The sequence below is a fragment of the Artemia sp. Qi Xiang Cuo genome, chromosome 19 (genome assembly GCF_049724085.1).
Source record: "Artemia sp. Qi Xiang Cuo chromosome 19, ASM4972408v1, whole genome shotgun sequence".
Classification (NCBI taxonomy): Eukaryota; Metazoa; Arthropoda; class Branchiopoda; order Anostraca; family Artemiidae; genus Artemia; species Artemia sp. Qi Xiang Cuo.
In genome coordinates this window covers 29,438,776-29,464,480 of record NC_142812.1, presented here as the reverse complement: position 1 = coordinate 29,464,480, position 25,705 = coordinate 29,438,776, and the positions used below count along the sequence as shown (strand labels likewise).

Sequence of the window (25,705 nt, the reverse complement as noted above, 5' to 3'; positions counted from 1 at the left end):
TAACAGAAAAACAATACTAAAACTAATACCACTACTACTACTACTGCTACTATTAAGGCTAATGTTACAAGGGTGAAACTTTCAGGGAATGTTGAGGGAGATGCGGAAGGCAAGGGGTATTAAGGTGAAATAATCAGATAATGTTGAGCGGGATGTTTAAATTAATCAAAACACATTACCGTACCTTCAGATTGTCAAAAGGATGTATCAGCAATATTTCAGGAACGATCTACGGGGGATGTTGAACTAATCAAAAGGCAATATGTGCATACACCTACTACTACTACTGCGATTGCGACTGTTACTGCGACTGCTACTTCTACTGACACGACTACCGATACTGTTGCTACTATAACTACAACTAGTAAAGCTTTTGAACTTAATCAAAAGAGTTTAAGTTCACCCAGGTTGTCAAAATAGCACATAGATGCAATATGCCAGTAACAGAATAGGATGTTCAGTTGAAACTTTCAGGGAAGGCTAGGTGGTGTGTAAATCTAAATCAAAAGACATTACGTTCTTCCAGATTGTCAAAATGACGTCTGTGCAATATTCTAATCCCAAGAGTTTAAGTTCACCCAGGTTGTAAAAATGGTACATGGATGCAATATGCCAGTAACAGCATAGGATGTTAAGTTGAAACTTTCAGGGAAGGCTAGGTGGGAAATAAATTTAAATCAAAAGACATTATGTTCTTCCCGATTGTCAAAATGGCGCCTATGCAATATCCCAGTTAGCAGCTAAGGGTATTACTTTGGAACTTTCAGGGCATGTCGTTGGGAATGTTCAACTAAATCAGAAGACAATACGTGCATCCAAGGTTGTCAAAAGAGCATATCTGCAATATCTTAGGAATCCCTAGGGTGTTATACTGAAGCTTTCAAGGTACGTTGAGGGGAGTGTTGACCTAAATCAAAAGATGGTATGCTGAATCATGCCAGTATGGGATACACAGAATGTACCTATGTAGCCCTTTTCTCACGAAGCTTAAATTGACCCCAAACAAAATATATATCATACCGACAGTAGGATTTGCTGAATAAATTTGCCAGTCTGTTAAATTTATTAATATGCTGATATAGAGATGTTGAAAACTCTCCACATACGTCAGGTTTGTTGCAGACCATAAAAGGTGTAGCGACGAGCCTAACTTGTAATTCACACCAAATTTGATTGGGGACTGACATCTCTTTATGGGTAAATGTGCCTAGGACAAGAATTTAAGTCCCCTTCCTTCTCAAACACAGATGTCAAATCCATTCTAGACCATGAAAAGTGATAACTAGGACACTAACTGTTATCTCTGAATAATTTTGATTGAAATCCAATAGTCGCTTTTGGTAGATTCCGTAATAATTATAATTCTGACATTCATCAGCCTCAACCCCTTTCACAGATGCAAGACTGGTCCCCAAAAAAAGTCACAACGCAGAAATTGGCAAACACTTTTCATCCGCCATTTGGCTGAAATCTAGAAACTCTTTCTGGCAGATCTCCGGATCACAAGAATTTTCCCTCCTCTCTCTTCTCAATTACCGGAGCTATGGTGTCGTCTCTGGACCCCGTAAAACTACCAGCAGGGCCCGGGCTCTTACTCCCCATTAAGTGTGTTTCTAATTGGCAATCCATTCCGGTTATGCTATAATGATCAAAATGGAGGAGATCCATCCTCCCACAATATTCGGATCCATTGAGGCAATGGCAGCAATTCACGGAAATGTAAGATGAGGTAAAAATACATTTTTCAAATCTAGGAGGAGGCAACTTTGTTGTATTTTTTTAATGAAAACACAAAAAAGCATAATTAACGTCATTAAAATGAGGATCCCAGAAAGGCAGTATCAAGATAATTAGACGTTCTTGATTGCAACAAAGTTTGGCCGAGTTCCGACAACCAATTTTTGTAGATGTCCTGACAACAAGAATATAAAGATCCATGTATTAGTGGTGACAATCTTCATGTGGAGCTCTGGGGAATAGTAGTACTCAATTTTATGCCAAATTGAATACAAACTCCCAAAATGCACAATCAGGACCCCCTACAACCCTTTTCTGTAGACGTCGTGATGATATGAACTTGGGACAGTTACTCTTACTTTAATCTAGGTTTGGTTGAGATTTGATAGCTTGATACTTGTATGATATACCCCCTACCTAAAATTCTTCTAATATGTTTCTCTGACGCTCAATCCTAAAGTGTATATGTATATTGTTACCTAATAATTGAATCATCCAAAAATATTTGTTTGTCTTTCAATTTTATTTATATGGGGTCGCCAGGAAACTTGTAATCATAAATGGGGTCGTGAATGAAAAGAGTTTAGGAAGCCCTGACATAAACAATCGGTTTTTGCATTGATTCAAAAGACGTAAAATAAATTTCCCGTCAGCAATTATTGTCATATAAAAACTCATAATCAATGGTGGTGAATGGAGCTCGTCCGGAAGAATGCAAACTTTTTTCGCTGACCACGTGCCATTGGATATGGGGCTTAAACCCCCTAACCAATCGCTTCGAATAGGGCCGCCCCAACCTCATGGGTGCGGGTGGAGCCCACCCCAGGGTTTCTTAATCAGAACCCAGGCCTAGGGACGGTTGGGCTTAAGACCATCCTCCTGAAAATAATTGCAATGAAAAGAAATGAAACTCAAGCCTCGGATCTTATTGGTTTTGATTTATTACGACCTCGGCACGCCCCTGGACATCCTTGGAAACTTGCTGACCTAGGTGGGTTGAGAATAGCCACCTGGAATGTTTTAACCATGAATAAGCCGGGATCCAAAGACCTTATAGGGTTAGAGATGTTAAGACGTGGAATTGACATACTTGGAATGACAGAAACACATTTGACAGGAACAGGCGATGAAGAAATGGCCAGTACAGGTCACAGGATGATTTGATCAGGGCAAACCTCCAGTAGAAGCAGCGGTGTAGGCCTGCTCCTAAATAAGAAGGCGAAGAAATCCCTCATATCCCACAACCCAATATCGGATACTCTACTCACTGCTCGCTTCAACCACAAGCATGAGAAGATGTCGATTATTGTGTGCTACGCACCAACGAATGTCTCCCCAGAGGTCGAAAAAGACAATTTCTACTCAGCTCTGACATCTGCTCTATCCTGCATTTCCCCTCACGATGTTTTGGCCGTGGTGGGCGATTTCAATGCAACTGTATCAAACCCCAGTGGAGCTTTTAAATCTGCAGTTGGACCGGTTACCCCTGACTCGTTGAATGAAAATGGGACCCGACTCCTCCAGCTGTGCGCTATGCACGATTTGGTCATTGCCAACACTCTGTGTCACAGGAATAATATCTATAAGCCAACATGGTATAGCAAAAATGGGTGAACGCGGAAGAAGATTGACTGTATCATAGTCAACCGAAGATGGTGCTCATCACTAATGGATTGTAGAACATATCGTGGTGCTGAGATTCGGAATACAGACCATCAATTACTTGCTGCGAGCTTCTACCTGCATCTTAAAGCAGCCTTCAGAATGGCGCCAGACAAATCCAAACATATAGACACTAAATCTGAAGATTTTCTATTAAAAGTCCTCAGCTGAAAGTCAGAATAGGTTTGAATTCTTAAGTTTACTGGTTCGTCTGAACACGTCCTGATGGAGTCATCATAAGGGTGTATCATTGGTTGCTACTAGAACCTTTAGTCGTATCTTGTATTCAAAGAAGCCCTGGCTGTCGCAAAAAGCACTGCAAATATTGAACAGCAACGAAAAGTGCGATTGGCCGGAGATATGCCCTCCTATAGACGGCTAAACGAGATTAGAAACAATATTACTCACCGTGACAAACAACAATTTTTTGATAAAAAAAAAGCTGAAGAGCTAGAACATGCGGCACGAAAAGGTGACGTCATGTCGCTTTTCAAGCTTGTCAGAGATCTTAGCGACGGGAAACCACCAAAGATAGGCGCAGTTAAAACCGTCTCTGGCGAAATGCTAGAAGATGAAAACGCGCAACTTGATCGATGGAGGGAGCACTTCGCAAAGCTATTAAACGCCGAAGGAATCGTCGTTGACCCCAACCTAACTACAACCACTCTGCAAACAACATATAAAAATCTACCAGAGCCTGATCCTCCCTCGGTAGAAGACATACAAAATGCCCTGCGGAGAATGAAGAACAACAAGGCAGCAGGAACCTGCGGGATCACCGTCGAGCTGCTAAGTTTGGAGGACTGGTAATGCTACTTTGGCTCCACATGTTATTCTCCTTCGTCTGATCAACCAAATTGAGACCTGAAGAAGGGAAGGAAGGGATAATCCTTCCTCTTTGGAAGCGGAAAGGTAGCCGTAGCGATTGATCGAATTACAGAGGAATCACCCTCCTGTCAGTGCTTGATAAACTATTCACCATGACGTTGCTTGATAAGAGTATCCAGTTCATTCGTAAGTACCACCGGATTCAGCAAGCAGGTTTCATGCCCAACAGATCCACGACCGAGCAGACATACACTATTCGACAGGTCATCGAGAAAGCCCGCGAGTTCCAGCGTACAGCATATATTGCATTTGTTGACTTTAAAGCAGCTTTCTACTCGATCGACCGTGAGTCCCTTTGGCTGATACTAAAACGAACGAGACTCCCTGATAAATATTGCCGCCTGTTCAAGCGGCTCTACACCGGTACAAAAAGCTCCGTCCAGGTTAATGGTCTCCGAAGCCCACTATTCGAGATAGATACTGGTATAAGGCACGGCTGTGTTGCTGCTCCTGAACTTTTCAACGTGGTGATTGATTATGTCATGGATCGAACCACGAATCGGCTCCAATTCGGAATGAAATATGGCCATAGAGTCCTTGCCGATTGCGACTTCGCGGATGATATTGCCCTGATATGCACTTCTTCAGTTGAACTCGAGGCAGCTCTCAATAAACTGTCGGAAGAAGCCCTGAAAGTGGGACTACATATTGGCGGGCACAAAACAAAAATAATGGTCATCGTCCAGGCAGGAAATTACGCCAACTCACCATCATTCAGCGTTGTAGGGCACACTATTGAAATTATCATGTCTTTTACTTACCTTTGATCTGTCGTCTCGGATAACAGCTCAGTTGAAATGGAAGTCCAGTCGCGCATCGCGAAAGCTGCGTCTATTATGGCTCGATTATGCCGTTCTTTGTGGTCAAAGCCCAACATTAGCCGAAAAACAAAAATGCGGATCTAGAACACCACCGTAACGCAAGTCCTTCTCTACGGTGCTGAAACTTGGCCGGCAGCTGCTTCTGTTCGTGATGTTATAGATGTGGCCCAAACAAACTTCCTAAGACGAATCAAAGGGATCAAATGGTACAACTTTGTCTCAAACACCCGACTGCTGACACTAACGGATCAGACCCCCAACTCTCTTCAGCTCGCCATAAAGACTGTAAGATTGTTTTGTCACTTAATTCGCATGCCAGAAGAAGCACCCGCCGGCACACTTTTCAATTTTGATCCCCCTAAACATGGCTGGAAGCGCCCCCGTGGAAGACCCCAGTTCAGATGGAGGGACAGCCTTACCCAGTACTCCATGATCGGTACTGATCTCCATGAAGCAGTCACGCTTGCGCAGGACCGTTTGGAATGGAGGCAAAGAGTCTCATATCTCACTACGCTGGACCACCAGCAGGAGCCTTAAGTAAGTCAAGTCAATATACAGCGCGATAGCGCTGCATAAGTAAAGAACGATGTGGGCACAATTTATTATTTATTTTTTCTTCTTCTTCTCCATACCCGGGCACTTCGTACCGAAGGAGTTGTCGTAGAAACTTCGAAAAGGGTTCATTCGATAGGAAATTGGAATGGCTTTTTTAATAGTCGAAAGTGATTAGAGGGCAACTAGTCCCCTCCCCCCACACCCATCATTCCCCCAAACACATCCAATCAAAATTATGAGATAGTCATTTGTTCAGAGTAGTTAATTTCCAGATAGAAAATATCTTTTTGAGGAGGACACTCCCCCAAAAACCTCGGCGCAAGGGTTTTAAGTTATGCCCTGGGGGCATATAAGATTTTTATAGAAGGCGTTGTCGTAGGAACTTCAATAAAGGCTCATTCGATTGGAAATTCAAAGGGCTAGTGCCCTTTTTAATAGTCGAAAGGGATTGGAGGGCAACCCGCCCCCCCCCCATGCCCATCAGTTCCTCAACCACACGCAATTAAAATTTTGATATTCCCATTTTGTCCAACGTAGTTGATTTCCAGATAGATAATATATTTTTGAGGAGGACACTTTCCCACATCCCTCAGGTCAAGGGTTTTACGTTATACACTGTGGGCATATAAGGTTTTCATAGAAGGCGTCGTCATATAAACTTCCATACATGCTCATTGGATTGGATACTCAAAGGACTAGTATCCGTTATAGTAGTCGAAAGTAATTGGAGGGCAGCTATCCTCCCCCCCCCATGCCCATCATTCCCCCCAAGCCAACTCATCACAATTTTTAGAAAGCCATTTTGTTCAGCCTCGTTTATTTCCAGATAGAAAATATCTTTTTGAGGGGGGAGGAGGACACTCCCCCATAACCCTCGGGGCAAGGGTTGTAAGTTTTGCCCTGGGGGCATATAAGGTTTTTATAGAAAGTGTTGTCGTAGAAACTTCGAAAGGGGCTCATTTGATTGGAAATTGGAGTAGCTAGTGCCCTTTTTAATAGTCGAAAGTGATTGGAGGGCAACTAGCCCCCCCACACCCATCATTCCCCCAAACACATCCAATCAAAATTTTAAGCCAGCCATTTTGTTCAGCGTAGTTGATTTTCAGATAGAAAATATCTTTTTGAGGAGGACACTCCCCCACAACCCTCGGGGCAAGGGTTTTAGGTTATGCCCTGGGGGCGTTGTCGTAGAAACTTCAAAAAAGGCTCATTCGATTGGAAATTCAAAGGACTACTGCCCTTTTTAATAGTCGAAAGTGCTAGCCCCCCCCTCACGCCCATCATTCTCCCAAACACATCCAATCAAAATTTTGAGATAGTCATTTTGTTCAACGTAGTTGATTTCCAGATAGAAAATATATTTTTGAGGAGGACACTCCCCCATAACCCTCGGGACAAGGGTTGTAAGTTATGCCCCCCACGCTCATCACTCCCCCAAATACATCCAATCAAAATTTTGAGATAGCCATTTTGTTCAGCGTAATTGATTTCCAACTTTTCCCCAAACACATCCAATCAAAATTTTGAAATAGCCACATTATTCAACGTAGTTTTAAGTTCTGTAAATTAGGTCTTTGAGGGTTACAACCCCCTCAAAGCCCTCAAGACAAGGGTTGTAAGTTATACCCTGGGGACATGTAAAGTTTTTATATAAGGCGTTGTCGTAGAAACTTTAAAAAGGGCTCATTCTATTAGAAATTGAAATGGCTACTGCCCTTTTTAATAGTCGAAAGTAATTGGAAGGCAACTAACACCCCTTCCACGCCCATCATTTCCCCAAACACATCCAATCAAAATTTGGATAGCCATTTTGTTCCACGCAGTTAAAGTTCAGGAATTTATACCTTTGAGCATGACACTCCCTCCGCAGTCTTCAAGACAAGGGTTATAAGTTATGCCCTAGGGGCATATAAGTTTTTATTTAAATCTTTGTCGTAGAAACTTGAAAAAGGGCTCATTCGATTTGAAACTCAAAGGTTTAGTGCTCTTTTTAATAGTCGAAAGTGATTTCAGGGCAACTAGTCCCCCTCTCTCGCCCACCTTTTCCCCTAACACATCTAATTAAAATTTTTAGATAGCCATTTTGTTCAGTGTTGTTCGATGTGGGTATAATGTATGATTTTTGTTGTTGTTGTTTAGACCAGGGCGAGTAGTTTGAGTAGTTTGAAAAAATGATTTAAACCAATGTTTTTGCCCGTCATCGCTCTTGCACCATCTGTGCATATTCTACCGGAATTTTTCCATTTTAGACCTTCAGTCTTTTAAAATTCATCAACTTTACAATATAGGCCTATGTCTTTTCCTGTAGTATGTTATAAATATTTGACTTTAAAATCTCTTGCGACCCCACGATTTTGCTACGCGACCCCATTTGGGGTCGAGACCCATAGTTCAGGAAGGTCTGGTTTATGTGTAGGCCTATATACTGTTGTCAAATTTTCGTTTTTAAGTCTTGGTTTCTGTTGGTTTGAACAACCCTAGATTCCAGAGACCGATCTTGCCAAATGTAAGGTGACAAGGCCAGAACCAGGATCTGAAACTATTCCATCTGTTACCGAATTTGTGCCTTTGCAAGACTTCAGTGGCATGTACCCAAAACCACAGGCAATCTTAAATCCATTTGATCTCTTTTAATGGGGACATGCTGACTCTGAACAAAATAAATAATGGCTGGGAGATTTGTAATGTGGATGCCTTTATCTTGATATTGCATAGCCTACACTATATCTGCCACTATAAGGGCACATTCCGCCTCCTCCAATAGAAAGTAATCCTATTAGGCTACACGTAAACTAAACGTTTGGCATGGTTCAAAATAAAACGTCCATCCAACTTCTAATTGCCAACTCAGCTGATTGCCAAAAGGCAATTTTCCTATTTTAAATAAAAGCCAGATACGAAAATACGGCTTTCATTTCGTAGATTAATTTTATCACATGAGCTATTTGTACGTTTCTGATAAAGCAAGGATATCACCAAGTACTTGCTTGAAGAAATTATTCTAATTCAGTCAGTAAGATATTTGCGCGCCTTTTTCATAGAACTCTGTTCTTCGAACACCTTTTTTTTGGTTCACTACAATTTCTCATCCGTCGAGAAAAATTAATATTTAACATAAAAGAAACTAGGGCTACGTAATTTACTTTCACCTTTAACTATGCCTCAAGGTGAAGAACAGCGAAATCTCAAAAGCATCAATATTGATCATCCACAGTAAAACGCTCAAAAATAATTACTGATAATTGTATATCTTAAGTAAAAGTTACTTCTGTTTGAAAGATTATTGCAGAGAATCAGAGCAGTGGGATTGAACAAATCATCAAGGTTTGTATTTAGACATTGAATAAAAAAAAACAAGTTTTTTTCAACTGAAAGTACGGAGCGGAATCAAGTCTTAAACCGAACAGAAATTGTTCCACATAGGAGGGTCGGGGAGGACTTCCCCTTCCTCAATCCTCGCCATGGTTATCTCAATTTTTCAAATATACAAAATTCCTCATTTAAGAAGATAGGAGCTTGACTCCTGTATAGTAGGGCTCTCTGATATACTGAATCAAGTGTTGTGGTTTTCACAAAGATCCCCTGACCTTTTCGAGGGGTGTTCACCCCCTTTTTTCGAAAATCAGGCAAATTTTCTCGGGCTCGTAGTTTTTGGTGGGTAATATTAAACCTAATGAATTTTATGTAGGCTGTTTAGAATCAGCATAAAACTTCTATTGGTATTGATATCAAAATTCCGTTTTATAGACTTTCGGTTACTATTGGGTCGAGTGGCTCCGTGCTAACAGCTCTTTACCCCGAACTGTTAGAAACTACAATCAACATTAAATTTCATAAGAATACCATTTCTCTTCTGAATCTTCCGAGGTAAAATGGTCATACTGCATTGTTTATAAACTGAAATACTTCTCTCTTTTTCTTAGTAACATTACAAATTTATCAGGCGCATGCATCGGGGCGACTGTTCAAGCCCGAACCCCCCCCCCATGCCCATATTGTTACATTTTTTTGCAAATTTGTATATTATTTTTATGTTTTAAGAGACTCAATGAACTACCAACCCACCCCTCCTGCCCAGAAAAGAAAATACATATCAAGCCTTTAAAACGTATTTTTGAATACTGCCTCAAGAGAAAAGCCAGAACATAACAAGGACTTGTTTAAATGGAATATCAACACTTCCAACAATTTTTTAGGAATACAAGTAATAAATAATGAACACTTTTTCATGAGAATGCCTTGGGACAAGTGAACCGCCACTTAAAATAAGCGCAACATATATCGAACGGATTTACCCCAGCATGTACAGTAGCCTAGCAATGATTCGAATTCGAGAGAACTCCGACTCGTTTTGGAGTTACAGAGGAGGGGTCTAATTTTTGAAATGGCATTTATATAGCCATTACATAATGAAGAAGTGCATTTTATTTAATTTTGAGGCATTTCTGAATCCCCCAGTAATCACCCTCTCGCCATAACACTAACCATGTGCAATATTTTGATTGGTTGCTTATCCTAGTCACGATGCGGCTTTATATTCTCCTTTCAAACTTTTACTAAATGATTTTTGAAATAAAGAAAGGAACTTTGAAAGAAAGTTATCTCTGGGGAAAACGAAAAATATTGCAGCGGAATACACGTACAGTAAAAAGGCTGGATGAGGTTTTATATGATGTTTTATATATGATTTATATGATGAGGTTTTATATGTTTTATATGAGGTTTTGATGTTTTATATGATGAGGTTTTTATGAGGTATATACAATTTATACGTCACCATGAGTCTTGCCCTTAGAGGGAGAGATTATTTTTTTCAGAATTACAGATGGCCACCAAACAAGCACATTTTAGAACCAGAATGTTTGGTATTTTAATTTTTCCAATCAAGTGGGCCATTCTAAGGGGAACAGTTTCCATGTCCCCCCCCGTGTGTACAATTGTAGGCGTTAATTTTTCCCTGTAATGGGAAACTGGAACATCGCTTATTTTCCCTGTTTATTCTTTCCTTCAAAGTGAAAAAAGTTTGGAGCCTAAAAAACAAAAACAGAGTAGCTAAAGCTTTGTTCTAAAACGAAGACTTACCTGATGCTTGATTTTGGAGCATAGTGCTTTCTACTTCTTTCCAGTCAGCCGTCAATCTCTTGACAAGCAGATAAGCGTTTATGGGATTTTCGAGATATTTGGTCGTATCCTGGCTTGCTTCTTTATGAAGATCTGAATATTCATTGAAATACCTAAAATAGGCTTTCTTTACAAATACAGTTTTATTTTTTCTGGATAATCTTCAGGCTTCTTCATGGTCGAATAAATCTCTTTTGGGAATTTTGAAACCTACTCAAGCAAGGCCGTATCCAGGATCTTTTTTCAGGCTGAGTTTTACAAAAGGATTTTCTCGGAGGGGGGTCTACACAAAAAAGCCTCAAAAACACATTACAATTTTGTCTATATTCATTTTTGTTATGTTTTTACGAGTCGGAAAAACATTTCGGGGGGCGGAGAGATGCCTTAAGTACAACCAGCCTTAAGTACAAGGCCGGTTACGGCCTTGTACTTAAGGCTAAAAATTTCCTAAACTTAAATTTGTGCAAATGGCCACAATAAATCCATTTCATGAAATGTCTCTTGACATTTTCGCACTTTTGCGCAAGTGTGAAAGTCTTTAGGTTGTTCGCAGGAACGGCCTTTTGTTCTAGAATTTAAAAATATGAAAATAACCCTTAAAAGCTTTATACAAACACTGTCTAACATTAATAGCTTTTTATTACTTGAGATAAGAGCCAAGTTATGGGGAAATTATTTGCATTTACTGTCGTTGTTTCAGTGGCAGTTCTGGCCTCTTATGCCCTGGGCAAAATCTTGATTAGCACCCCCTCCCCTTTCTTCCAAAAATTTTTCGGGCCAAATTTTAACAATTTTTTCATTAACAAAATCATTGTCAATTTATTAATTAATTAATAATTCATTATCTAAATATTTTTTATTTATTATTTAATTACTTAAATATTATTAATTATTTTAATACAATTATTATTATTCAATTTTTTAATTTATTTTTATTTTATTGATCAATTAATAATTTATTCATTATTTTGACCTATTAACTGCGCCCTCTACTTTAATTTAACAAAATTAAATTTCAAAAAATACAAAAGGATTATAACCGTTAGATTATTTATTTATAAGATTTTGCACCCCTAAAATTTTTCCGCCCGGGGCAAGTGCCCCCTCTGTCCTCCCCTAAAACCGCCTCTACGCTGTTTGATATTGGTTTTTTATTTTTCCTCAGCATTGCGCCGCTTAATGGTTTCATTTTCTTTCTTTTGCATTTATAAGGGACACGAATAGTACCTTTGTTGAGTTTCAATAACCATAACATTTCAATAGCCTTAGAACACTGGAAATACCGGTTCTTCAAGTTTTGCTCATCTTTTATACGTCGAATTAACACGCGTAATTTATGGTTCAAACCGGAATTTTTACAAACGATTTTCAGACATGAGGTCGTTTTTACCCATAGCCTCAAAATAGAAACATTACATTTCGACTCCTATAATCCTTTGTGCTTGCTAATCCATAACAAATTTAGCTCGACAATTAATTATTTGGCTCGCTTATTAAAGCTGCAAATAATTTCATCCATTACGTCCATAGCATTCACTTCGAGTGGGATGCAATTTACTTACTTACTTTCTTGTGTCCAGGCACCCCCAGCTAGCCCCAAATCCAGGATTTTTAAAACATGAATTGGGCAGGCTGAGCAATCGGGAGCGAGTCGCCCAGCAAAAGAGTATTATGCCATGTGGTACATCCTGTCACAAATATTTCAAGGTTTGACTTGGACAGGCTCCACCACTGTTTCTTATGTCATCTTTGACGCCGACCACAGGAGCTAATAGATTCAACCAAGAGAATCTCGTGCCATTTCAAACATCTCTCATTGATGGTGAGCGAAATTATCATCGAAACGCTTGTTTTTGCAAAGAATTGAGTCTTAGCTCTTTTTTTTAGAACAGTCATTATCCAATTATTACTCGGAGTTAAGTAAAGCAAAGAAGTTGTCAACCCCTTATTATTTAAATGGTGGCGTTCCTCGTGAAGAAATTTACAGATAAAAAAAACTGATGCCATATACGTCCGCCAACCCTCTGAAGGGTGTTGGTCAGCTTGACTTGACTTACGGCATATGCCAGGACAGCGCTGAGAACGATGAGACCGGACGCCTCCAGGTTGACCTATCGCTTGCCAGGCTCGCATCATCTTCCACTGGGATGCCGGCAAGGAGTTCGCTAGATTTGTCTTTCCACCTAGTGGGGGAGGGGTGTCCTCTGTGACCTTGCATTAAAAGAAATTGTTTCTGTTTTAATTCAAAAGTTAATTTTCTTGCCATAAGCAAACTTTCTTTAGTCACTACTAAGAAAGAAGAAATCGCAAATGCAATGAGATAACTATTAAAGTTTAGAGTGCCCTTCCAATACCACTCCTATGCCTTAGTCTCAAACCCAAACAAAGAAAAATCGAACTTAACCAAAATTGAAAACAGATTATGGCTTGTAAAAGTAGATGACAACACTGACAAACCCGTGGGAAAATGCTCCTTTTTTTTGGAGCCCTAAATGTTTCTATTTAACATTTAAGAACGTGCCTGCTTAAACATAGCCTGTCACTTGAGAGAAAAAACATGGCTCGAAGAAACAGAGGCTTGGCGAAACAGCTTCAGATAATTCTTTCTGACATAGCCTATAAAACCTAGCTTTTATACTGTAGGCTAAGACCATCCTTCTTGGCACTAAACAAGAATTATGCGAAGCTTTCAAAGATGTTACATCATATCCATCAATCCAATCAGAGATCCACAATTTTCGTAGCGGGAGTTAGGCCTTTACCACTTTCTTTATCCAGGCAGCCAAATGTCAGCGGTCTCACAATAGATTTTTAAGGGGGAATATACAGTGGACATGCGATACTAGCGTTTTTTAAGAGATGTAGCTATGAATAATCGATAAAGGGGAAAACACCAAAACTAAAACTTGATACTTGTGATGTACATTTCGGCATCAGACATTTTTTAACTTACGTGAAAACGAAAGTGACAAAACTTGAACCGACACGTTCTTTTTTATTGTTTCGAAACCAAAGGATTAGGCAAGTAGGAATGACCTAATACCTCCGATACGAAACATGTGCTGCCATCTACAATTGAGTCTAACGCCGACAGGTTACAATTTATTCAAGGATTATTGATCGAGTCTAATGGGGTCAATGTCCCCATTTTCAAGGTCGATTTATTTGTTGTTTCTAGGTGTAATGACTCCGAGGTGAAGTTTGCACATGCGCATTAACGGGAAGGGATGTATTGATCGACTCGGGGGGAGAGAATTTCTGGGAAACTGATTTACATAATCGAGGGGAAAGAATTTCTGAGAAATTGATTTGCATAATCGGCGGGGAATTATTGATCCACCAAGGGGAGAGAATTTCTGGGAAATTGATTTACATAATCGAGGGGGAGAATTTCTGAGAAATTGATTTGCATAATCGGCGGGGAATTATTGATCCACGAAAGGGGAATTAGAAATGACATCACTTGTTTCCTAGGAATTATGCGGGCCTCTAAAGAGATAGAAACTCTATTTTTAAATATGGCTTCTCTGGTCTTTAAACTTAGTGATAAATTCTTTAATATTCTATCGAAGCCATCGGAATTAGAAAAAACATCACTTGTTTCCTAGGAATTATACGGGACTCTAAAGAGATAGAAATTCTATTTTAAAATATGGCTTCTCTGATCTTTAGTGACAAAGATTAATTAATATTCTATTTTTAAATATGGCTTCTCTGATCCTTAGGTCTGAGTGATAAATAGATATTCTATCGAAACCTTAATAGTGTAGCTACGAACACCTTCGAGATGAATATATTTTACACGGGAAAGGGTTTCCTAGGAATTTCAAATGTGACAGCGCAGGGATGCCGAAACAAAGGAGCACGCAGAAATTACGTTTAGGGATTATTTGGGCGAAACCGTTTGAGAAATTTTAGAAGATGATTTGGGCGAAACAGCTTGAAACATTTTAGAAGATGATTTGGGGTGAAACTCTGGTCGTTATAATACACAAGTTCTAATTGAACAATGTTGTGAGGTCCCCTACCCCAATCTCAAAGGGCCACACCCCCCGGGCCCCAAAGGGCCCCCCGAGCCTTCCAAAGGGCCCCATCCCTCCGGGCCCCCAAAGGGCCCCCCGAGCCTCCCCAAGGGGCCCCCGCCCCCCTCCACCCGGGGTCCCCCAAAGGGCCCACCGGGCCCATCGGACCCCCAACCTATTTTTTAATACTTTTTTTTGCGCACTTGAGACACAAATATCTTTTCAGAACAAGTTCCTTTCTTAATGTCCCTCTTAAACCCATTTTACAAGTTGAAGTACTCATCCTTTTCACCACAACTTTACTTTACGACTTTTTAAATACCCCAACACCAAGCAATACTTTCAAAGGCTTTTTATATCTTTTCAGAACAAGTTCTTTTCTTAATGTCCCCCTAAACCAATTTTACAACTTGAAGTACTCATTCTTCTCTCACACACAACTCTACTTTATGGCTTTTTGAATACCCCAACACCAAGCAATACTTTTAAAAGGCTTTTTTATATCTTTTCAGAACAAGTTCTTTTCTCAATGTCCCCCCTAAACCAATTTTACAACTTGAAGTACTCATTCCTTTCACCCACAACTCTACTTTATGGGTTTTTTGAATACCCCAACACCAAGCAATACTTTTCAAAAGGCTTTATTATATCTTATGAGAACAAGTTCCTTACGTAATGTCCCCCCTAAACCAATTTTACAACTTGAAGTACTCATCCTTTTCACCCACAACTCTACATTATGGCTTTTTGAATACCCCATCACCAAGCAATACTTTTAAAAAGACTTTATTATATCTTTTCAGAACAAGTTCTGTACGTAATGTCCTTCCTAAACCAACTTCACAACTTGAAGTACTCATCCTTTTCACACACAACTTTACTATACGACTTTTTGAATACCCCAACACCAAGCAATACTTTCAAAAGGCTTTTTTATATCTTTTCAGAACAAGTTTCTTTCTTAATGTCCCTTTTAAACCCATTTTACAAGTTGAAGTACTCATCCTTTTCACCACAACTTTACTTTACGACTTTTTAAATACCCCAACACCAAGCAATACTTTCAAAGGCTTTTTATATCTTTTCAGAACAAGTTCTTTTCTTAATTTCCCCCCTAAACCAATTTTACCACTTGAAGTACTCATTCTTCTCTCACACAGAACTCTACTTTATGTGTTTTTGAATACCCCAACACCAAGCAATATTTTAAAAGAGCTTTTTTATTTCTTTTCAGAACAAATTCTTTTCTTAGTGTCCCCCTAAACCAATTTTACAACCTGAAGATCTTATTCTTTTAACCCACAAAATTACTTTTTGGTTTTTTTGAATACCCTAACACCAAGCAATACTTTTCTAAAGGCTTTATTATATCTTTTCAGAACAAGTTCCTTTCTTAATGTCCCCCCTAAACCAATTTTACAACTTGAAGTTCTCATTCGTTTCACCCACAACTCTACATTATGGCTTTTTGAATACCCCATCACCAAGCAATACTTTTAAAAAGGCTTTATTATATCTTTTCAGAACAAGTTCTGTACGTAATGTCCTTCGTAACCAAACTTCACAAGTTGAAGTTCTCATCCTTTTCCCAAACAACTTTACTTTATGAGTTTTTGCATACCCCAACACCAAGCAATACTTTTCAAAAGGCTTTATTATATCTTTTCAGAATAAGTTCCTTTCTTAATGTCCCCCCAAAACTCATTCTTTTACCCCACAACTCTACTTTAATGGTTTTTTGAATACTCCAACACCAAGCAATACTTTCAAAAGTCTTTTTTATATGTTTTCAGAACAAGTTTTTTTCTTAATATCCCCCCTAAACCAATTTTACAACTTGAAGTACTCTTTCTTTTCACCCATAACTTTACTTTATGGCTTTTGAAATATTATTAATAAAATCACATGTATTTTAAACATGAGCGTTCTTATTTCCGAAAACTAAAACCCAACTTTATTAAAAAATCAAATATTATTAATACAGTCACGTGTATTTTAAATGTGGGCATCAAAGTAACAATATTTTATCTTAAAACTAACATACTTTTACTGAACACACACAAATTTCTCATAATATTTTCATAAGTGATAACACTTTTTCAGTTCAAACTAGGGAGTTTTCTACCAAAGATACCAAATTTTTTCTTCAAGTCAACAATTTTTTTATTGTGACAAAAAGTATTCAGTTACAAAAAGCAACTTCCTCTTGGAATTCAAAAATATACTTATCCAATTAGAACTGTTTCATTTTAAAACTAACATAATTTTACTTAACACACACAAATTTTCCTTAGAAATAGTATTTTTTATAAATGCTAACACTAATTCAGTTTAACCTAGTTAGTATTTTTCAAAAGATACTAAATATTTTCTTATAAGTAACAATTTGTGATTGTGATAACAAATTTTTTGGCAGAAGTAGCAAGTTTTGCTGAACACTAACAAACCTTCTCATCAAAGTAACAATATTTTACCTTAAAACTAACATATTTTTACTGAACACACACAATTTTTCTTAGAAATAATATTTTTCATCAGTGATAACACATTTTCAGTTCGAACTAGCAAGTTTTATTAACACTAACAAATTTTTCTGTCAAAGATACTTTTATTCTTAGAAGTAAAGATTTTTTCGTTATGATACAAAGTTTTCATTTTGAACTAGTAAGTTTTCTGTCAAAGACACCAAAAATTTTCTTAGAAGTAACATTTTTTGATTGTGATAACAACTTTTATGTCAAAAGCTTCAAGTTTTGTTTAACACTATCAATGCTTCTTATCAAAGTAACATAAATGTTTCTAAAAACTAAAATAACTTTATAGAAATACAACAAATTCCTTATTGAATTAATATTTTTATCAGTGATAAAACTTTTCTGTTCGAACTAGCAAGTTTTCTACCAAAGATACCAAATTTTTTCTTAGAAGTATCGATTTTCTGATTGTGATAACAACTTTTCAGTCACAAGTAGCAAGTTTTGCTTAAAACTGACAAACCTTATCATCAAAGCAACAATATTTTATCTTAAAACTAACATACTTTTACTGAACACACACAAATTTCTCTTGGAAATAATATTTTCATCAGTGATAACACTTTTTTTGCTTGAGCTAGCATGTTTTTTACAGAATATAACAAATTTTTTCTTAGAAGTAACGATTTTTTGATTTTGATAACAACTTTTCTGTCACAAGTAGCAAGTTTTGCTTAGCACTAACAAACCTTCTCATCAAAGTAACAATATTTTATCTTAAACTAACATACTTTCACTGAACACACAATTTTCTCTTGGAAATAATATTTTTCATCGGTGATAACACTTTTTCTGTTCGAACTAGCAAGTTCTCTACCAAAGATACCAAATTTTTTCTTAGAAGTAACAATTTTTGATTGTGATAACAACTTTTCTGGCAGAATTAGCAAGTTTTGCTTAAGACTAGCAAATCTTCTCATCAAAGTAACTATATTTTATCTTAAAACTATAATACATTTACTTAAAACTCACAAATTTCTCTTGGAAATAATATTTTTCATCAGTGATTTCAAGCTTTCTGTTCGAACTAGCAAGTTTTCTACCAAAAATACAAAATTTTTTCTTACGAATAAAAATTTTTCATTGTGATAACACTTTGCTGTCAAAAATAGCAAACTCTTCTTAAGAATAACAAATCTTCTCATCAAAGCAACAATATTTTAACTTAAAAATAACCTACTTTTACTTAACACACACAAATTTTTCTTGGAAATAATATTTTTCATCAGTGATTACACGCTTTCTGTTCGACAGAGAAAGTATTCTACCAAAGATGAAAAATTTTTTCGTAGAAGTACGAATTTTTCATTGTGATAACAACTTTTCTGTCAAAAGTACCAAAATTTGCCTAAAACTAACAAACCTTTACATCAAAGTAACAATTATTTCATCATAACACCAACCTACTTTTTCTGAACACATACACATTTCTCTTAGAAATAATATTTTTATCAGTGATATCACGCTTTCTGTTCGAACTAGCAAGTTTTCTACCAAAGATACCAAATTTTTTTCTTAGGAGTAAAATTTTTTTGATTGTGATAACAACATTTCTGAAAGAATAGCAAGTTTTGCCTAACACTAACAAACCTTTTCATCAAAGTAACAGCATTCTTCCTTAGTACTACTTAACACTAACAAATTTTCTCCTCAAAGTAACAATATTTTTTCTTAAAACTAATAAACTTTTACTGAGCACACACAAATTTATCTTAAAAATAATATTTTTCATTAGTGATAATACTTTTTCAGTTCGAACTAGCAAGTTTTCTACCAAATATATCAAATTTTTTCTTAGAAGTAACAATTTTTTGATTGTGATAACAACTTTTCTGGCAGAAGTAGCAAGTTTTGCTTAACACTAACAAACCTTCTCATCAAAGTATCAACATTGTTCTTTAAAACTAACATACTCATACTTAACACACACAAATTTCTCCTAAAAATAGTATTTTTCGTCAGTGATAACACGTTTTCTTTTCGAACTAGCCAAAACCATAGGTTAGGTTAGGTTAAGTATAAATAAATAAATAGAAACATTTCTCCATGTTTAAGTTAGGTTAAATTAGGTTAGCTTATCATGAGCGCTCATGGGATAAGCTAACCTAACCTAACTTAAACATGGAGAAATGTTTCTATTTATTTATTAATATTTATTTATACCTAACCTAACTTAAACATGTAGAAATGTTTCTATTTATTTATTAATATTTATTTATACTTAACCTAATCTAACCTATGGTTTTGGAGGTTAGATGAACCTAACTTAAACGTAGAGAAACCTAAGTTTGAAAGAAAATTTGTTAAAAACCTGTTAGTTCTAAGAGAAATTTGATAGTGTTAAGTAACAGTTTATAAGTATTAAGAAAAATTTGTTACTTCGCTGCGAAGACTTGTTAGTGTTAGGGATAGTTTGCTACTTCTAACATAAAATTGTTATCATAATCAAAAATAGTTACTTCTAAGAAAAAATTTGGTATATTTGGCAGAAAACTTGCTAGTTCGAACAGAAAACTTGTTATCATATCGAAAAATTGTTACTTCTAAGAAAAAAAGTATCTTTGACAGAAAACTTCCTACTTCAATCAGAAAACGTGATAACGCTGACGAAAAGTATTATTTCTAAGAGAAATTTGAGTGTTTAAGTAAAGTATGTTAGTATTTAAGAAAATTTGATGATTCAAAGAGAAAATCTGTTAGTGTTAAGTAAACGTTTGGTAGTATTAAAGAAGAATATTGTTACTTTGATGAGAAGATTTGTGATTTTGCATGTGAAATACATGTGAAATACATCGGAAATACATGTGAAATACAAAATTTTTTTTGTCGCGCCGTGAAAAAAAATAGCCGTGACTACCTCAGATGGTTTTGTGGTGCAGTGAGTTGTTACTAGTAGTAGTATTTTCGTGTTTTTTTTTCAAGCCATTCGTACTATACCTTAAACGCATTCAGATTTTTCCATGATAAAAAAATTTTGTCCGACATATCCGACAAATAATTTTGATAAAGTATTTAATCAGTCTGATACTTAAATTTTGTAAATTTTATCAGTCATTTTGACAGATGATGTTGATAAAAAAAATTATTCAATCTAACACTTAGATTTTGTCAATTATATTCAATGTATCTGACAAAAGATGTTGATAAAAAAAATTATTCACTCTGATATTTAGATTTTGTCAATTTTATCCGACATGTCAATTTTATCTGACATATCCGACAAATGATGCGCGAAAAAAAATAGCCGTGACTACCTCAGATGGTTTTGTGGTGCAGTGAGTTGTTACTAGAAGTAGTATTTTCATGTTTTTTGCAAGCCATTCGTACTATACCGATGAAATACATTTTACATGTGAAATACATCGAATATAATTGACAAAATCTAAGTATCAGAGTGAATAAATGCATCTTCTATTAGTGAATTATCAACATCTTCTATGTCAATTATATTCGATGTATCTGAAAAAAGATGTTGATAAAAAAAATTGTTCACTGTGACACTTAGATTTTGTCAATTTTATCCGACATGTCAATTTTATCTGACATATCCAACAAATGATGTTGATAATGCATTTATTCACTCTTTTACTTAGATTTTGTCACTTTTATCTGACATATATGACAAACGATGTTGATAATGTATCTATTCACTCTGGTACATAGATTTTGTCAGATATATTCGATGCAACTGACAAGAGATGTTTAAATAAGAAAAACTATTCCCTTGGACGGATAGAATTTTTCAAATTTATCCCATGTATTCAAGAAGGAGTTGTTGATATAAAATTTAATCAATCTGATACTTAGATTTTGTCAATTTTATCCGATATACCCGACAAATGATGTTGATAATGCATTTAGAAGATATTGATAAAGAATTTATTCACTCTGATACTTAGATTTTATCAGTTTTATCCCATTTATCCGAGAAAAGGATGTTGATATAGAATTTAATCATTCTGGTACTTAGATTTTGTCAATTTTATCCAACATTACAGACAAAGGATGTTGATAATAAATTTATTCACTCTGGTACTTAGATTTTGTCAATTTTATCCATTATATCTGTCAAATGATGTTGATAAAGCATTTATTCAATCTGATACTTAGATTTTGTCAATTTTATCCGATGTATCCGAGAGAAGATGTTGATAAAAAAATCACTCTAGCACTTAGATTTTGTCAATTTTATCCGATAGAATGGACAAAGGATGCTGATAAAGCATTTATTAACCCTGACATTTAGATTTTGTCGATTTTATCCAACATATCCGACAAAGGATGCTGATAAAGCATTTATTCACTCTGATATTTAGATTTTGTGAATTATATTCGTTGCTTCTGATAAAAGATGTGGATGGAAAAAAATTTATTCACTCTGAAACTTCGATTTTGTCAATTTAACCCATATATCCGAGAGAGGGATGTCGACACTGAATTTAATCACTCTGATACTTAGATTTTGTCGGTTTTATCCGACATATCCGACAAAGGATGTTGATATAGAATTTAATCACTCTGATACTTAGATTTTGTCAATTTTATCCGACATATCAGACAAAGGATGTTGATCATGAATTTATTCACTCTGATACATAGATTTTGTCAATTTTATCCGACATATCCGACAAATGATGTTCATAAAGCATTTATTCAATCTGATACTTAGATTTTGTCAATAATGCTAATAATGCAAATAATGCTATGTAGAATATTATGATACATTATTAATATCAATGATCAACTTTGGACATTTTGAATCCGTTCCATAAAATAGTTCACCTTGTTCTCTCTTGATATTGCAATTATTGTCTTCTCTTAGTTCGTTATCAGTAGAATAACCATTATTCCATTTTGAGTCATACACAATTTTTACTGGTGTGTCATCGACAGGCTCAATATGCTTTTCGTCTTTAGTATTATTTGGTTCATTGACTGTTTGATCAATGGCAGTAACGTTTGCTGGTACTTTGTTTTTCATCGATTCATCTTTATATTCCATAGTGATATTTTCTACCAATGCCCTTTTTATTGTTCTGGCAATTTCACTGTCTATTATAACATTATTTTTATACAAGTAACATTTTCGACACGTAGACAAGATATGGTTTATGATATTAGTAGAAGAGTAGGCCTTTCTTTTTTTTATCTTCCGTTGAATGATAATACCCGAAAGCTGACGATAGGATGTATCAGTAGGTAATGTGTTACCTGCAACAGTAGCAAGGAGTTGTCCTCTATCATCTACGATTATTTTTATGTTGACATTCTCTTTGAGTGCAATCATCTCTGGAGATCTAAATCTTGCATATCCACCAACGTAAGAGTTGAATTTTTTCGGTACTCTTTTTTTCGGAATTTTTTTCGGAAATTTAATTCCTTACTGTCATGAAAATGCATGCATACATTTCCAATAGTGCTACCACTTGTACTTGTTTCATAGTTTAGATACTTCTCCTTGTCGGCATTCAGTTCTACAATAACATTGTCATGTGAACACACTTTATTAAAATGCTCCATCATCACTTTTTTTTAAAGATATGACTTATGTGTTTATCGTTCCACTCCGTAGAATATACTGATTTAATACATGCAATAATCTAGATATTGTCGATAACCCGCCATAAAGCACCAGTGGGAAAGCCGTATCGTGTCTTTTAGGAAGCATAGAGTACAATTGTTAGAGCCGTAAGCATATTTTATGTCATTTTAAGATACGTAAAAAAAAAGTTGAATAATTTCAGTCCAAAAAAAAATTTAGTCCAATAAAAAAAAAAGTGCTACTACAAACATTATTTTTCTAATAGTAAAGGTCATTACTAACATGCCTATACCATTCTCATTTTGAGTTTGGAAAATATTAAATGTGATTTTTTTGTATTAAGTATGTTTCATCTCATTCGAAGACATGTAAAAACAAGTGGAATAAAATATATCATGTTAAAAAAAATAATAAAAAAAAGTTAAAAAAAAACGTTAAAAAAATTCAAAAAAATGGGGGGGGGGCCAAAAATTTGGAGGGTAGAGGGCACCCTTCGAGTTTTGGGGATAGGGGACCTTTGGGGGGTTGAGGTCTCTGGTGGTTAGGGTCGTTGGTGCTTATAATTCTTGATGGTTCGTACTCACATACACCTTACTACATGATTTGCAAGGATTTCTAAGGTTTGTTCTGAATTCCATTATTAAAATCCTTTTCTTGCCATCTACATCTCTCTTAGTATCAACTTTTTAGTATACTATAACGTTAAACACTATTTTAAATTGACAACACTGTTCAAATACCACTTGTGTATTATACAGAACACATCGAAGAAGTAAAGCTAGGTCGTCATAAGACCATTTTATCATCCTTAACCATTTCCATAGATTGATATCGTTCCAAATTTTTAATAAATAAGCTATGAGTTAACATGCTCTTCGAGGTTACCTTAACTGCTAATCACTTTAACCCTTTTTTTCCACCTTCATATGATCCAATTCGCAAATGTCATGTAGCACTGTATTATCTACTATTATTCAAATAAGGTCTTTCATACAGTCCAATTCGCGAATCACTTATCACTTTTTGCAAATAAAATTAGCTTTTACGCAAAATGTTCCAAAAGCATTTGTCCATCAAACAATTCTGAGTGTAGCATTCAATTTTTTAATCAGCTATCACGCATTAATAACAAAATACTCTGGCGCTAAGGCACTTGTCCCAAAAATCAGAAACCAGTCTCATAACACATACTTCAAAGAAATGGAACAGGTGTGAGAGGATACTCACTCTCTTTGAAAAGGTGTAGAGCATCAAGCAAATAGTACGGTCGTAGGGCCTCAAGCAAATAGCATGGTAATTCCTAGGGCCTCAAGCAAAATGGTACCTACTGCTCTACTGATATAACCCGACAGGACTGGCCTGAAGTAATATCCATTTGTCCGTTGAAAGCCTTTATCAATCCCATTTAATACTCAGATTTCAAAAGCCTTATCATAGGCAGCTTAATCGCGCTGCCTAAGTAAAGAACGATGTTGGCACAATGTATTATTTATTTGATCTAGACCAGGGCACTTCGTATCGAAGGAGTTGTCGTAGAAACTTCGAAAAGGGCTCATTCGATTGGAAATTGGAATGACTAGTGCCCTTTTTAATAGTCGAAAGTGATTGGAAGGCAACTGACACCCCTTCCACGCCCACCATTTCCCCAAACACATCCAATCAAAATTTTGGGATAGCAATTTTCTTCAGCGTAGTTGATTTTTACAGAAAAATTATGTTTTTAAGGAGGACACTCCCCCAAAGCCCTCAGGGCAAAGGTTGTGAGTTACGTCCTGGGGGCATATAAGGTTTTTATAGAAGGCGTTGTCGTAGAAACTTCAAAAAAGGCTCATTCGATGGAAAATTCAAAGGGCTAGTGCCCTTTTTAATAGTCGAAAGTGATTGGAGGGCAACTAACCCCCCTCGGCTGTCCTCCGACAAAACCTAGTATCTACATCTGAGTAAGTTCCGAAAAAAACGCGAAAACGTTGTTTTGCTCTATGAATTTTTACCGTCTTTATTTATACAATGAAGCGATGACGCTCATTGTATGGTGCTGCTGATTGTTTTCACTGATAAAGTGTAATTTGTCAGATACTAGTTTTTGGCGTAAATGTCGATTTCTAGTATATACATACTAGGTATGACCCGAAAACAATTTTGAGCTCCTGTGTAGATACTAGGTAATATCAACCAAACTAAGCATCGGAGAATAATTTCGTTTGCACCATTGGATTCCTCGTGGTCTATTTAGGCGGGATCCACTCTTAACTATTTATTTTTTTTTTTTTGTAGGTACTAGGTTTTGTCAGAGGACAGCCGCCCTCTCAAGCCCACTTTTTCCCCAAACACATCCAATCAAAATTTTGAGGGAGCCATTTTGCTCAACTTAGTTGAAAGTTCTGAAAATTAGGTCTTTGAGGATGACAACCCCCTGAGAGCCCTCAGGGCAAGGGTTATAAGTTTTACCCTGGGAGCATTTAAGGTTTTTATTGAAAGCTTTGTCGTAGAAACTTGAAAATGGGCGCATTCGATTGAAAATTCAAAGGACTATTGCCCTTTTTAACAGTCGAAAGTGATTGGAGGGCAACTAACCCCCCTCTCACGCCCACCTTTTCCCCAAACACATAAAATCAAAATTTTTATATAGCCATTTTGTTCAACGCAGTTGAAAGTTCTGGAAATCATGTCTTTGAGGATGACAACCCCCCACAGCCCTCAGGGCACGGGTTTTAAATTATGCACAAGGGGTTTTTATAGAAAGTGTTGTCGCAAAACTTCAAAAAGCGCTCATTCAATTGGAAATTGATAAAGATGGTGCCCTTTTTAATAGTTGAAAGTAAT

At 36.4% G+C, this 25,705-nt stretch overlaps 1 protein-coding gene across 3 annotated transcripts in view; it reads right to left on the bottom strand.

Annotated features, from left to right (window-relative positions):
* The window catches only part of PH4alphaEFB (prolyl 4-hydroxylase subunit alpha-1), a 157,228-nt gene that overhangs the window by 114,163 nt on the left and 17,360 nt on the right, over nucleotides 1–25,705 (bottom strand). For all 3 annotated transcript variants that reach the window (XM_089104754.1, XM_089104756.1, XM_089104755.1), the window contains exon 3: nucleotides 10,746–10,897. In XM_089104754.1, the coding sequence (XP_088960880.1) occupies nucleotides 10,746–10,897 (152 nt within the window). The remainder of the gene's footprint in view (nucleotides 1–10,745; nucleotides 10,898–25,705) is intronic.